Source organism: Schistocerca nitens, chromosome 6 (genome assembly GCF_023898315.1).
Source record: "Schistocerca nitens isolate TAMUIC-IGC-003100 chromosome 6, iqSchNite1.1, whole genome shotgun sequence".
Taxonomy (NCBI): Eukaryota; Metazoa; Arthropoda; class Insecta; order Orthoptera; family Acrididae; genus Schistocerca; species Schistocerca nitens.
This window is the reverse complement of record NC_064619.1, coordinates 454,471,627-454,486,765: the sequence shown is the minus strand read 5'-3', so window position 1 is coordinate 454,486,765 and position 15,139 is coordinate 454,471,627. Positions and strand designations below refer to the sequence as shown.

At 41.4% G+C, this 15,139-nt stretch overlaps 1 protein-coding gene across 2 annotated transcripts in view; it reads right to left on the bottom strand.

The window, feature by feature from the left end:
- The window catches only part of LOC126263153 (INO80 complex subunit C), an 89,728-nt gene that overhangs the window by 20,001 nt on the left and 54,588 nt on the right, over positions 1-15,139 (bottom strand). The window contains exons 4-5 of one of the 2 annotated variants that reach the window (XM_049960187.1): positions 7,356-7,423; positions 3,107-3,242 (exon numbers count right to left, since the gene is read on the bottom strand). In XM_049960187.1, coding sequence (XP_049816144.1) covers positions 3,123-3,242; positions 7,356-7,423 — 188 coding nt within the window. In that variant the 3' untranslated portion in view covers positions 3,107-3,122. The remainder of the gene's footprint in view (positions 1-3,106; positions 3,243-7,355; positions 7,424-15,139) is intronic. The other variant, XM_049960186.1, reaches the window with a different exon arrangement.

Here is a 15,139-nt window from a genome sequence, read left to right as displayed (position 1 = left end):
AATGTACCACACAAGCGGCTTGTAAAATTGCGTGTTTATGGAATATCGTCTCAGTTATGTGACTGGATTTGTGATTTCCTGTCAGAGAGGTCACAGTTCGTAGTAACTGACGGAAAGTCATCGAGTACAACAGAAGTGATTTCTGGCGTTCCCCAAGGTGGTATTATAGGCCCTTTGCTGTTCCTTATCTATATTAACAATTTTGGAGACTATCTGAGGAGCCGTCTTCGGTTGTTTGCAGATGACACTGTCGTTCATCGACTAATAAAGTCATCGAAGACCAAAACAAACTGCAAAACGATTTAGAAAAAATATCTGAATGGTGCCAAAAGTGGCAGTTGACCCTAAATAACGAAAAGTGTGAGGTCATCCACATGAGTGCTAAAAGGAACTTGTTAAACTTCGGTTACACGATAAATCAGTCTACTCTAAAAGCCGTAAATTCAACTAAATACCTAGGTATTACAATTATGAACCACTTAAATTGAAAGGAACACATAGAAAATGTTGTGGGGAAGGCTAACCAAAGACTGCGTTTTTTTGGCAGGACACTTAGAAAATGTAACAGGTCTACTAAGGAGACTACGCTTGTCCGTCATCTTGTAGAATACTGCTGCATGGTGTGGGATCCTTACCAGATAGGACTGACACAATACATGGAAAAAGTTCAAAGAAAGGCAGCACGTTTTGTATTATCATGAAGTATGGAAGAGAATGTCATAGAAATGATACAGGATTTGGGTTGGACATCATTAAAAGAAAGGCGTTTTTCATTGTGACGGAATCTTCTCACGAAATTCCAATCACCAATTTTCTCCTCTGAATGTGAAAATATTTTGTTGACACTGACCTACATAGGGAGGAACGATCACCAAGATAAAATAAGGGAAATCAGAGCTCATACGGAAAGGTATAGGTGTTCATTATTTCTGCGCGCTATACAAGGCTGGAATAATAGAGAATTGTGAAGGTGGTTCAATGAACCCTCTGCCAGGCACTTAAATGTGATTTGCAGAGTATCCATGTAGATGTAGAAGCCTATGGATCAAAGACAGATTCAGATTCCTCATCTAATAGTAATCGACTACTACATCAAAAATATGGGTGGCATACACCTGATTGACCGTATAATGAGTTATTACAGGATCAGTACCACAACCAGAAAATAATTTGTACAACTATTTTTCACTTCATACATCTGGGAATTGCAAATGGCTGGATTCAGTACAGGACTGATTGAACTACAAATGATTAGAAAAAAAAAAAGAGTTACCTGTAGAATCTTATCTTCAAACAAAGAGCTGCACAGCATTTGTTAAGTGGTCAAGAGGAACAACATTCTGAAGAAGAAGAAGAAGAAGAAGAAGAAGAGGAAGACGACGACTTAACTCCTAAAAGGCAGGTTATTGCCCTCACAATAGTATGAGATGTAAGAATACTGTCTGCACAAAGAAAATCAAAATAAAGTGCCAAGGCTCTTCAGCTTTCCTTTGTCTAACATCACAGAACGCCAGCAGGAGTGGCCGAGCGGTTCTAGGTGCTACAGTCTGGAACCGTGCGACCGCTACGGTCGAGGGTTCGAATCCTGCCTCGGACATGGCTGTGTGTGATGTCCTTAGGTTAGTTAGGTTTAAGTAGTCCTAAGTTCTAGGGGACTGATGACCTCAGAAGTTAAGTCCCATAGTGCTCAGAGCCATTTGAACCATTTGAACATCACAGAACAACTCTTTCTCTGTGTATCATCAGAAACAAAATTGTCACAATTTGTCTATTTTTAAAATTCATTATCAGTGTACGATTCGAGTGATATTTGTCAAATAAGATTGTGTTTTGTTAAGTAAACTACCAATTAATCATTTTTTTCTTTTACATTTTTCACTTTCTTTCTAACGCTTAATTATTTGCCACCAACCCGCAGAGTTCATTGTAATGGACACTACTGGAAGTCATGGATTTTTCATTACAATTCTAAAGTTTTTTGCAAATTCCCTTCCACTGCTTGTTGTTTCATAAAATCTGCTGGGGGGGGGGGAGGGAGGGAGGGAGGGAGAGAGAGAGAAGGCAACTGCCATCAGGTCTCAGGAGGTTAAGCAAAGTATCTGAGCCAACTGATGTACTCAGAAATGTGTCTTAGGGCGTTACACTTAGCATGTTCACTTTCTGGCACACACCTTTTATGTTTACTAGTAATCATGAACAATGAAGATATCTGTATATTTTGTAATCATACTTGATAAATTTCTGAGCAGAAGTGTTTTTATTAAAATGTTTTAACACTTTATAATTGTTTGATAACAAATAATTACAAATAACATTTACGTTACATGAAAAAAGTCAAATGTACAGTGGGTGACATAATTTGCGAGACCCCTCGCCTTTTCATTACGCTAAACTGGAAACCTGTACTGTCTGCTGCACAGCATAAAAGACAAGGAAAAACAGTGCTACCAATATACAACTCACATTTGCCCCAACCGTACCTTACAGGAAACAAAAAGTGAGATACCAACTGGAGCAAAGTTAGGTGTTACCAACAGATGAATTTCAAGCAAAAATAGTTTAACAAAAAGGACAATTTTTTTTCCTCCATAAAATAAAGATTTTTCACGATGCATATATTTTTGCATGACATTATGCGGAGTTTTTAAACAGATTTAGTAAGTGATGTGCTGTTTTATTTTTCCCACAGTGTTTTACACTCTTCACAACTAACACATGCTTTTCTATATTCCTGTCATCCTTCACAGACTGGCAGTGAATGCAGACATCGATACGACTTGAGATGCCACACTTCAAATAAATTAGTCAGACATTTCCGCTGGACTTTCAGTGAGTCACGAAGGTGCTGATAATCACAACTTCTGAGCAGTCTGCGACAAAATCCATAAACATAATTATTAATCGGTATTAAGATGATTTTGAGTCTACATGCAAACCATGTTGTGTATTAACACACTCCTTGTAGTTACACTAAGAACAATATAAATTTTTCCTGTAGTTTCTGATTCTTAAATCTTTAAGGAAAGTGAAAATCACTAACTGTCTGGACCAGTACTAACAGCACTTCTACATCAGTGGGACAGACTAGAGGAAACCTGTTTTATACCTTCTGTTATGAAGTGCTAGAGGCCACTGATCTGAACCATTTTCGGACCAGCTGTGTGGCAGTTTCCATCCACATCTCTCCCAGGCACTTGGGAGGTGACAACTGTCTGGTGTAGCAGGTCACCGGGAGTTTTTTTCTAAAGTGCAGATTTCATTTCAATTGCTGTCTGCACTAGTTTCAACACTTAGGGAACACATAACAACTCAAACATTAATTTAAATGTAGGACAAATATGTCGCAGTGGTTATTAGTTGTACTGATAGTGTATCTAGAGAGTGCAGATAATCAAGGAACGAATTTAATAATTTTCAGAACAGCAGTGGCAAACTTAAACCTTCTTCTTATACATAACTGCCATACATAAATGCCCACAACTAAAAATGTCGGCAAATGAGTGTGAACGTCACTGCTGCAGCTAGTTGCTTCAAAAATGGCATTTTTTAAAAATAATTTATCAGAATAACATGCTTGGACCTAATACTAACACACACAATTATTTGAAATGACAACTCAAAGCACCAAGTTTTGCCAAAATGATAAGCTTACTTATTAACTTTGACCAGTTGGTTAACGAACACGGACTTCTGTCATTTGTGTCCTGACCTTATCATGGTTATATTTATGTTGGACTTCTATATACTGCTCCCTATGTTTCCACCAACAAAAAGAAAAATGCATATGTAATTTTAATAACAGCAAAGGTTAGCAAACACACCAAACAAATTAATGTGCCCATTCATATCTTGTTCTGTAACCATGAAAACATCTGTACAATATGAAAAGAAACAGAGAGCTGTGTAGAACCATCTGTTCACAAACAGTTAACAACACTTTTTCATTTCTTATTTTTTAATAATGACATAAAAACTAAATTTCATCTGTAAGTAACATTTACAGTTTTCATTTGCTGTGACTTCCGTCCCTATCATGGTATAATATAAAATGATTTTCATCTTAGTTGGTTGGAGCAGTCATCACGTTTAAATAGGATTCCAAACAAGGGTGGACCCTGGCATTATTCACGGAATATTGTACAATCACCAATTCACCAGACCTCTCATACGCAAGGAAGTAATGTGAAGAAACATAGACATCCTGTATTTTTTTAAACTGCATTTCATCTGCTAAAAGCAACTGTCTGATGGAGCTGCAAGGATAATTTAGTTTACTTTCTTAGGCCGGTATTACACTATCATATTTCTTTGTCAAAGCTGATATGTCAAATAATAATGTCAAAGAAATTTGATGGTGTCATAGGGAACTTTGTCAAATGTTGCCTGTCATGAAATAAATATGATAAAATCTAGGGCCCTGTTGTAGATTTGATCATAAAAGTAGTTCGTCTTCTGTTCTTTGCAATGTGAAATGTAACCACTTGGATCGCTGGTGTTGCTACAGCTATTTGACGTCTCTGTAGTGTGTCTGTAAATATGACTTCAAAGTTGGTGTGTTCCTTCGACTCTCTTTTTTTATTTTTTAATAAACTTGCCTCGACAAGAGTGGGGGTGTGCAAGAGGCACAGTGCATGCTATTAATTGTGTGTTGACGGGCAAGTGGAATATGTTGCAGGCGACTTCATGTCCACAATCACAGCTACAGCCATCCACCTCTACATCTGGAAACATTCAGCACCTTTTCAGCAAGCCAGAATAGAGAACAGAAAATAAAAAATTCTTTCTTAGCTGTCCATTCTATTTTGTTTATTCTTGAACTCTAGATGCCACAAGTTAAAAAGCACTTCATCTGTTTCATACTTTTTATTAATTTTGTAGTTGTTGGAACACTAATTCTATTAATTAAATTATTCAAATAAAAATTAGTTATCACCCATATAGTGTACAAAACATTTATTTACATTCACATATTCCCCCTTCAGTGCTTTATATATCGCTTCACACCTTTCTGGAATTATTTTGGTTAATGTGCAATGTGATAAATGGTTCAAACGGCACTGAGCACTATGGGACTTAACTGCTGAGGTCATCAGTTCCCTAGAACTTAGAACTACTTAAACCTAACTAACCTAAGGACATCACACACATCCTTGCCCGAGGCAGGATTCGAACCTGCGACCGTAGCGGTCGCGGCAATGTGATATTCGAGTGTTGTATTGTAAACTAGAGTAGCTCTCTCCTGTGTCAAGAAATCCCAGTGTCACAGTTTGCCTGTCTTCTGCACATATAGCATTTCTCAAAAGAGTATTCTCTTTTGCAATACGAGAAGCCACTTTAATGAGCAAATACTACACTTTCATCCATTCGTAAATACGTTATGTCCTCCACAAGAAGCTCAAGTAACACTTTTTGCTGAATGCTTTTACTATCTCGACATAATACCTAAGGCTTCATTCAAGTATGTTTCCTTTTTTTCCGCCGCTTTTCTTCCAAACACACACATACAGTGCAATTGTGGTAGTAGCAACTGCAGTGCATAATAAGATGTTGTCCGCCATCTTGAAATTTGATGAAAAATATGATGACAGTGTAATACCCCTTTCTAGCGCCACATCAAATATCTTTGTCAAACAAATGTGATGAATACTTGATCATATCTTTGATCAAATCTTTGTCAAAGAAATATGATAGTGTATTATCGGACTTACCCCTGCTCATAGAAAAACATTTTACAAGCATTCCTGTCAGAGAGCTTGCGGCATTTTGTCCTGATCAGAACGATTTTTTGCATGAGAATTCCCCTTGATTCAGCAGACAGTAGCCACCAGGCAGCCTGCACCCACCCATTTGAATGGAATGCTGTATGCCTTGTGGCTACGATCTATAGCGTACAAGCATAAGCTCATGACAGAAGTCTATTTCCATATTTTTGCCTCAAAGTAGACTGTCTATATGCAGTCCACAGTCAGAGAAGTTACGTTACAACACTACCACAAAATTATGGAAATGTAACAGAGGAGTAGATGTATAATGAAACCCACTTAACGAATTATACACTGCCACACTTTAGACAGCAAAATTGTGTATTCACAGAAAGCTAAAAATTATCTTGGCAGAAGAAGAGAAATACATGTATTAGCAGCTGGGTAATTCTGTAAGTTTTTCATCTTCAGATCAATGACTGTCAGAGAAGAGGTAAAAATTTTGTTTCGAGAGATGTTAGAACTGCTACCTAAAACAAAATTCATCCTGCTAGCGAACAACTGCATCATTCAATACTCCTTCATTGTTCCAGTAATGGCTAACGTGGATAATTCCCAATGCAAACGCGAAGACTGGTAGTAGTTCTGATTTGACTGAGGCTCCTGGACTTAGAAACGTAAAGTTACTAACTGGACATCACCCCTTAACTGAGAATCATTCAGAATATCAAACCGAAATGACAACAAAACACCAAGTTTTTATAGTACGATAATTCCCAACACTCCAGGAAGCAAACTGACCATCAAATTATTGCCAAATATATTCTGGGATGTTGGAACATCTTAAACTAGTGGTACGAAGAAAGTTTCCACAGCTGAGCTGTTTCTTGATAGTCTAGTATTTGCGTTTCAAAAACATGGAGCAGGCAGCTGCCAAGTTGACCAAACAAAAAGGCCAATGAGTGTAATTAGCATTTCTGGAACTAGGGGTGGAACTAAAGTGCAGTTACTAATATTATTAAGATTCACTGACTGCAACCATAAAACCAAAAATTTAGAAAATCGGGGAATTTATTGGGGGACCTTCCACTTCCATAGCCGATGCAATTACTTTGTTTTTATATCTTAAGCATACACGTTCACCTGATGGAATTTTTTCTTCCTTTTATTTTCCAGCATCACAAGTTGTTGTAATGTAAAGATAAAGAGTAGATAACGTTATTTCTTTCTTTGTGCATTATAAATTTAGAAACCTTTTTTTTGTTATGAATGCTGTTATTAGTACTTTTGTGAAAGCAATGTCTAACATAATGTTTCTAACCAAGAAAGTGAAATGGGCTCAAAACCAATTAAGAAATTAACCCTGAATGTGAGTGTAAAGTAAATTGTATTCCAGCCTTTGTTAACATGAAAGAAGAAACAATTTTCTTCAAAATATGCAAAAAGATATGCTTACAATATTGTCTAGAATTGTCTTCATTAATCTAACTTTCATTTTATGTTTCTAGGCAATCTGTAACATTTGCCAGCCAGTGATTCGAATATTTTCAATTATCTTTGGTCTTTAGCAATTCTCTAACATAAATCTATTTAATGCTAAAACAAAGCCCTTTGGATGTAGTGTTTGTTTTTCAAAAATAAATACATACTTACCAGTAATCCAGATATGTCAGAGTACTTTTTAGAAGGCTTGAATGATGGTGGTGCATCTATATTACCATCTGTGTGAAACAAAAGTGGTATAAATTGAATTTTTGTGAACTGTTTACTTCCGTACATGCTTACTTACATAATAGATTTTATATATGCGAACTGTAAAATGACATATACAATTATTCACTTATTTACTACCCATGGAAATTACTACTTAATTTTTACAAATGCACAACCACACTTCCATACTAATAGTATTAATGTGAAACTTTGTTTGCCTTTAACCTTTTTAAGACTAAATTGCTGAACTGATTACAATGAAATTTGGTATGGAGGTAGTTTGGACACTTATGAAGAACATAGGCTACTTTAGAAAGTGTTTATTACAAGATATTTATTGGTTTGAAGAATTTATGCAAATTAGAGAAAAATATGTACTCTTGGTCTTTGGTATAAAATTTGGGAAAACGCTTTTAATGGTTGATATATTCTACACAATATAATTCAATGTAATGAATACAGTGCTTATGAAATCCTCAATGTGTTCAATCAACACTTTTATAACATAATAATATAATATAATAGGGGAACACTTTTTTTTTGTTTAAAGCAAGTTACTGAATTTAAAATGTGGCTGTTCCGTCAAAAATGTCACCTGTGTTATTATAGAGGATCAATAATGATTTTGATGAAAAATGAACATGTTAAATAATTACAATAGATTCTTTTTAACTTTCTGTAAATCATGAGCAATTTGAAATGGGGTGGTAATATGAAACTCAGTTAAAATAAATAATAAAATAAACACTGCTAGTTATATTTTTATTAATGATATTATAAAACTGAATTTTGAAGTCAAATGGAAAAAAAATCACAAGTTACAGTATAAATTTGTAGTAAAATTATTTTTATGAGCTATAAACAACAATTAGGATTCACAATTTACAATTCTTCATGAACAAAAGTCGCAAATGAACATTTCAGTCTCACACCCTCTGTACAACATATGACCCCACTCCTGACACATAGCACACTGAACCCAAAGCTCTCCAGATTTTGACTTTTTAAATGCCTCACCACAAGGTCTGGATCATTGTTTTCCGGAACTTCTTTCCCAACAGATTCCATCACGTTTGAACTACCAGAAGATAGTTCTATTTCCTCTTCCTTGTTAAAACTTTCATCCTCATTTCTTTTTGTTGTTGAGAAGAATCGTCATTTCCCGGAGTCAACAGTCTTCTCTCTTGTAGATCTTTTTGACATTTTGCTGGTTGGTCTTGGTGACTTTTGTTAGGCCTATATGAGGGAGGTACCTGAATTTATGCCTTTTCTTCTATAGGTTCAGTTCAATTTGTTTCTTGTCTGTGGAACAATTCAAAGAGTTTTTATAGGGCAAATTGGTTGTGATAATAGCTACAAGGGCTTTCCGACCCCTGCCTGATGTTTTCTTTTTTGAACTTGGGATTGGAGAGATGTGTTGTGACTTGACACAGCCTACAGATGTTGATGGTTCTACTGTCTGCCCCCCCCCCCCCCCCCCCTTGACTTCCTTCGAATTGCCTCTGCAATCAATTCCAGAAGTTTGTAGGTCATCATTTTCACCATCACAAAGTGCTTCACCACTGTTAGCAAACTGTTCTACTTCATGTTCAGCTGCAATGAAATCAGCTTCTGTGAAAATACCTCTGTTTAGAAGATAAATGATGGTGCATTTGAATCTATTGACTACTACTGCACCACTTTGGACTGGACTCTGAGGTATGCCCTTCCGAACTTCTCCACAATTTCATAGGTGTCCATACTACCTGTTCTTAGTGACTGTTGAATATGCTCACTATAGCGTGTCTTCAGGGGGCTCATTAAAGTCCTATCTAGACGCTGTAGTCTGTGTGTAGTATGACGTGGCAAGCAGATAATGTTTACATGACTATCTTTTGCTTTTATTATGACTTCTATATTCCTGGTGTGAGGCTAATGTTTATCCACTGTGAGCAAGATAGGGTACTCAGTTGTAGGTTTCATATGTGTAATGAAGTGGGTAAACCATTTAGTGAATAGATAGGTCTGTATCCAGTCTTAAGGATGACATTTTCCAACAGCTCCTGGAGACACACCTTTCATCAATCTGCATGACTAACTGGTGCAAAAAAAAAAAATCATCATCAGAGCCGTGAAGTTACCACCTGCTCTCAGGCATGTGATGATCGTCACAGGAATTCCCTCTCTGCAGCAGCGAGGGCTCCTATCTGTTTGCTTCCCTTCACGCCAATTACATGTGGAATTCTTGTTTGCACTACACTAAAACCAGACTCGCCAACACTAAAGATCCAGTCAGGAGACTAACAATCTTTAAGAGTATTTGGTTTCCAGAAGATCAAAAAATTTCATGACACTCTCTGGGTTAAGGCTGGTAGCATGAGAGAGTGATGTTCGTTCATGCTTTCTTACTGAAAGCTGACTCGTGTGTGTGTTCATGAAGTGACTGAATCATGCCCTTCCAGCTAAATCATCAGTGAACGAATTGGTGATTTGATTTCTTACTGCCAACTGATTAGCCATTCACCTCACGTTATTGCAAGTGAGTCTATAAAACTTCTTTTCCGTCAACAGTCAATACTCAACAAGATCATTTTCAATTTCTTGGGGAAGAACAGGTTTTCTACTTAATTTTTCATCTTTTAAAGTATTTTAATCTATATCATTTCTAGCCACCTTTCTAAAGAGTGTGGCTTTTGGTATACTGAAACATCTTGCTGCTTCATTTAGAGTTTTAGTTTTATCCATGACAACCATTATTGCTTGAAACATATATTCAGGGTGCCATTTTTGTCATATTCTCATTTTATAAGGCCATAACGTGGTTCTTGGCATGGTGACATCGGTTTTTTTTTTTTTTTTTTTTTTTTTAAAGGGGCTGTAACATGGAACAGCATGCTTCATATTCCCACCCAACACCATTTTCGAAACTAGCTAATGAAACTAGACTTTGAATAAACAGTTTCCAGTAACTAAAATTATTGTTTGTAGGTTTAATTAATCATAAAGCATAAATAGTAAGCTAAGTTGTAAATAAGATAGCAGAAAAAATATCTGAATCTAAACTCACAAAAATTTTGGAGGTCGGGAAACAATGTGTGCCCATAAAGAATGAGATACTGATCTCTGCTACCTCTAATGGTGGAAACAAAAGATTATGATTGTGATAGCTGAAGCTGCCACCAGTTGGCATTATTAGTCTCCAAATACTACGGTGTTTCATATTAAAACCCTGTTACCACCACTTACCCTATAACATAACACAACACACTGCTCAGAAGAGGTATGGGAAAATGAATTTGGGCATCTGCCACACAACACTGAGCAAAAATTGAGGACTGGGTATATTATCAAATTATACCTTTATCTTTCACAAATTAACAAAACCAGAGAAGGAAAGTTGCTTCTCACCATATAGCGGAGATGATGAGTTGTGATAGGCACAATAAAAAAGATTCACACAATCATAGCTTTCGGCCATTAAGGCTTTTGTCAGCAGTACACACACACACACACACACACACACACACACACACACACACACACACACACACACACACAAAACACAACTTGCACACACGTCTGCAGTCTCAGAGAGCTGAAACTACACTGCGAGTAGCAGCACTAGTGCATGATGGGAGTGGCGACTGGGTGGGGGTAAGGAGGAGGCTGGGGCAGGGAGGGGGAGGGATAGTATGGTGGGAGTGGCAGACTGTGAAGTGTTGCAGTTTAGGCGGAGGGCAGGAGAGAAGGAGCAGAGGGGGGAAGGGGAAAGTAGTGGAAAGGAGAGAAATAAAAAGAAATTAAAAGACTGGGTGTGGTGGTGAAATGATGGCTGTGTAGTTGGCTGGTTTGGGGGGGATTAAAGGGACCAGACTGCAACGGTCATCGGTTCCTTGATCCAAAACTTAAAAACACACACACAAAGGAAAAAGGCAGTGTGGCGGTGGTTGGCCGACCATAGGGAAAAAAAAGGGAAAAGTCAACCACCGAGAAACGCATTAAAAACTCAGATTAAAATCGTAGGCCAATGGGCAGAATCAATGCAAAAGAACATAACAAACACTCAGAGTAAACGATAAAAACCCCCTGCCTGAATAAAACGTAAAACTAAGCCAGCCATAACAGGGTCATCAGATAAAAGGGCAGGGAGTGTATCAGGCAATGCAAATGTCTACCTGACCACAGCTAAAAGGGGGCAGGCCAACAAAATGTGGGCCACTGTCAAAGCCGCCCCGCAGCGACATAGAGGAGGGTCCTCCCGGCGCAGTAAATAACTGTGTGTCAGCCGGGAGTGGCCAATGCGGAGCCGACAAAGGACGACTGAGTCCCTGCGGTTGGCTCGCATGGATGACCGCCACACAGTCGTCGTCTCCTTAATGGCACGGAGTTTATTGGGCGTGATCCGATCGCACCATTCAGCTTCCCAAAGCGCAAAAACTTTTCGGCGGAGGACTGCCCGCAAATCAGTCTCTGGGAGGCCAACATCCAGAGATGGTTTACTCGTGGCCTCTTTCGCCAGGTGGTCAACATGTTCATTGCCCGGGATACCGACATGACCGGGGGTCCACACAAAGACCACAGAGTGGCCGCAACGGGTAAGAGTATGCAGGGACTCATGGATAGCCATCACCAGACGAGAACGAGGGAAACATTGGTCGAGAGCTCGTAAACCGCTCAGGGAATCGCTACAGATAACGAAGGACTCACCTGAGCAGGAGCGGATATACTCTAGGGCACGAAAGATGGCGACCAGCTCAGCAGTGTAAACGCTGCAGCCATCTTGCAAGGAACGATGTTCGGAATGGTCCCCTAGAGTTAGTGCATACCCGACACGACCAGCAACCATCGAACCGTCAGTGTAAACAATGCCAGAGCCCTGATACGTGGCCAGGATGGAATAAAAGCGGCGGTGGAAGGCCTCTGGAGGGACTGAGTCCTTCAGGCCCTGTGCCAAGTCGAGCTGAAGGTAAGGGCGAGGAACACACCATGGGGGTGTACGCAAAGTGGCCCGGAAAGGAGGTGGAACAGTGAAAACCCTAAGCCCGAAGAGAAGCTCTTTGACGCGGACCGCGATCGTACAACCAGACAGGGGCCGACGTTCTGGCAGATGGACGACCGATTGCGGGAACAGGAGACAATAGTTTTGATGCCCAGGCAAGCTAAAAACATGGGCAGCATAAGCGGCCAGCAAACATTGGCGCCGTAACCGCAGGGGAGGGACACCTGCCTCTACTAGTATGCTGTCCACAGGGCTGGTGCGGAAGGCACCAGTGGCAAGTCGCATCCCACTGTGTAGTATTGGGTCAAGCACCCGCAACGCAGATGGGGAAGCGGAGCCATAAGCCAGGCTCCCATAATCCAGACGGGACTGGATTAACGCCTGGTAGAGCTGTAACAGGGTAGATCGGTCGGTGCCCCAGCTGGTGTGGCTCAAGCATCGCAGAGCATTTAGATGCCGCCAACACGCCTGTTTAAGCTGCCGAATATGAGGCAGCCAAGTCATCCGGGCATCAAAAAGTACACCCAAAAACTTGTGGGTCTCCACCACAGCAAGAAGTTCGCCATCAAGATAAAGCCGCGGCTCCGGGTGAACAGTGCGTCGCCGGCAGAAATGCATAATGCAGGTCTTGGCAGCCGAAAACTGAAAGCCATGGGCTACAGCCCAAGACTGCGCCTTACGGATAGCGCCCTGTAGCTGACGTTCAGCAGCTGCAATGCCAATAGAGCTGTAGTAAAGGCAGAAGTCGTCAGCATACAGGGACGCTGAGACAGACGTCCCCACCGCCGCAGCGAGCCTGTTAATGGCTATTAAAAACAGGCAGACACTTAAAACAGATCCCTGTGGCACACCGTTCTCCTGGACTTGGGAGGAACTATGGGAGGCCGCGACTTGCACACGGAAGGTACAATACGACAGAAAATTGCGGATAAACATCGGCAGAGGGCCCCGAAGACCCCATCCATGAAGCGTAGAAAGGATGTGATGACGCCATGTCGTATTGTACGCCTTCCGCATGTCGAAAAAGACAGCGACCATGTGCTGACGGCGGGCAAAGGCAGTACGGATGGCCGACTCCAGGCTCACCAGATTGTCGGCGGCGGAGCGGCCTTTACGGAACCCACCCTGAGATGGAGCCAGAAGGCCCCGTGACTCCAGTACCCAGTTCAACCGCCGGCTCACCAACCGTTCAAGCAACTTGCAAAGAATGTTGGTGAGGCTAATGGGACGGTAGCTGTCCACCTCCAAAGGGTTCTTCCCAGGTTTCAGAATGGGGATAACAATACTTTCCCGCCATTGCGACGGAAACTCACCCTCGACCCAAATGCGGTTGTAAAGGTTGAGGAGCCGTCACTGGCAGTCCACTGAAAGGCGTTTCAGCATCTGACAGTGGATGCGATGTGGCCCAGGAGCGGTATCAGGGCAAGCGGCAAGCGCACTGTGAAATTCCCACTCTCTGAATGGAGCATTGTAGGATTCAGAATGGTGGGTGCGAAAAGAAAGGCTCCGACGTTCCATCCGCTCTTTAATGGAGCGGAAGGCCAGTGGGTAATTGGAAGAAGTGGAGCTAAGAGCAAAATGCTCTGCCAAGCTGTTGGCTATTTCGTCAGTCTGTACAAACTGCTCCATTCAGTGAGAGCGCAGGGACGCTGACAGGGGTCCGATAGCCGTAGAGGTGTCGGATCTTGGCCCAGACCTGCGAGGGAGAGACATGGAGGCCAATGGTGGACACATACCGCTCCCAGCACTCCTGCTTGCTTTGACGGATAAGGCGTCAGGCTCGCGCACGCAGCCGTTTGAAGGTGATGAGGTGTTCAATGCAGGGATGTCGCTTGTGACGCTGTAGCGCCCGCCGGCGATCTTTAATCGCTTCAGCGATCTCAAGCGTCCACCAAGGCACAGTCCGCCGCTGAGGGGACCCAGAAGAACGGGGAATGGCAGATTCGACGGCAGTAACGATGCCGATGGTGACCGACTGAACCACCGCATCAATGTCATTACTAGAGAGAGGCTCAATAGCGGCAGTGGAGGGAAACAAGTCCCAGTCAGCCTTATTCATAGCTCACCTGCAAGGGCGCAGAGAAGACTGACGCTGTGGCAGTGACAGAAAGATCGGAAAGTGGTCACTACCACACAGGTCGTCATGCACTCTCCATTGGACAGACGGTAAGAGGCTAGGGCTGCAGATCGAAAGGTCGATGGCGGAGTACGTGCCATGCGCCACGCTGAAGTGTGTGAAGGAACCATCATTTAAAAGCAAAAGATCGAGCTGTACCAATAAATGCTCAATGGTGGCGCCTCGACCTGTCGCCACTGACCCACCCCACAGAGGGTTATGGGCGTTGAAGTCGCCCAGTAACAAGATAGGTGGCGGCAATTGCTTTCAGAGCAGCCAGGACATGCTGTGGGACATCACCATCCGGTGGAAGGTAAAGACTGCAGACGGTAACAGCTTGTGGCGTCCACACCCGAACAGCGACAGCCTCTAAAGCTGTTTGTAGAGGTACAGACTCGCTGTGAAGAGAGTTAAGGACATATATGGAGACGCCACCAGACACCCTTTCATAAGCTGCCCGGTTCTTATAATAACCCCGATAGCCACGGAGGGCGGGGGTTCGCATTGCTGGGAACCAAGTTTCCTGAATAGCAATACAGGAGAAAAGGTGAAGGCTGATAATTTGTCTGAGCTCAGCTAGATGGTGGAAGAAACTGCTGCAGTTCCACTGGAGAATGGTATTGTCCATGT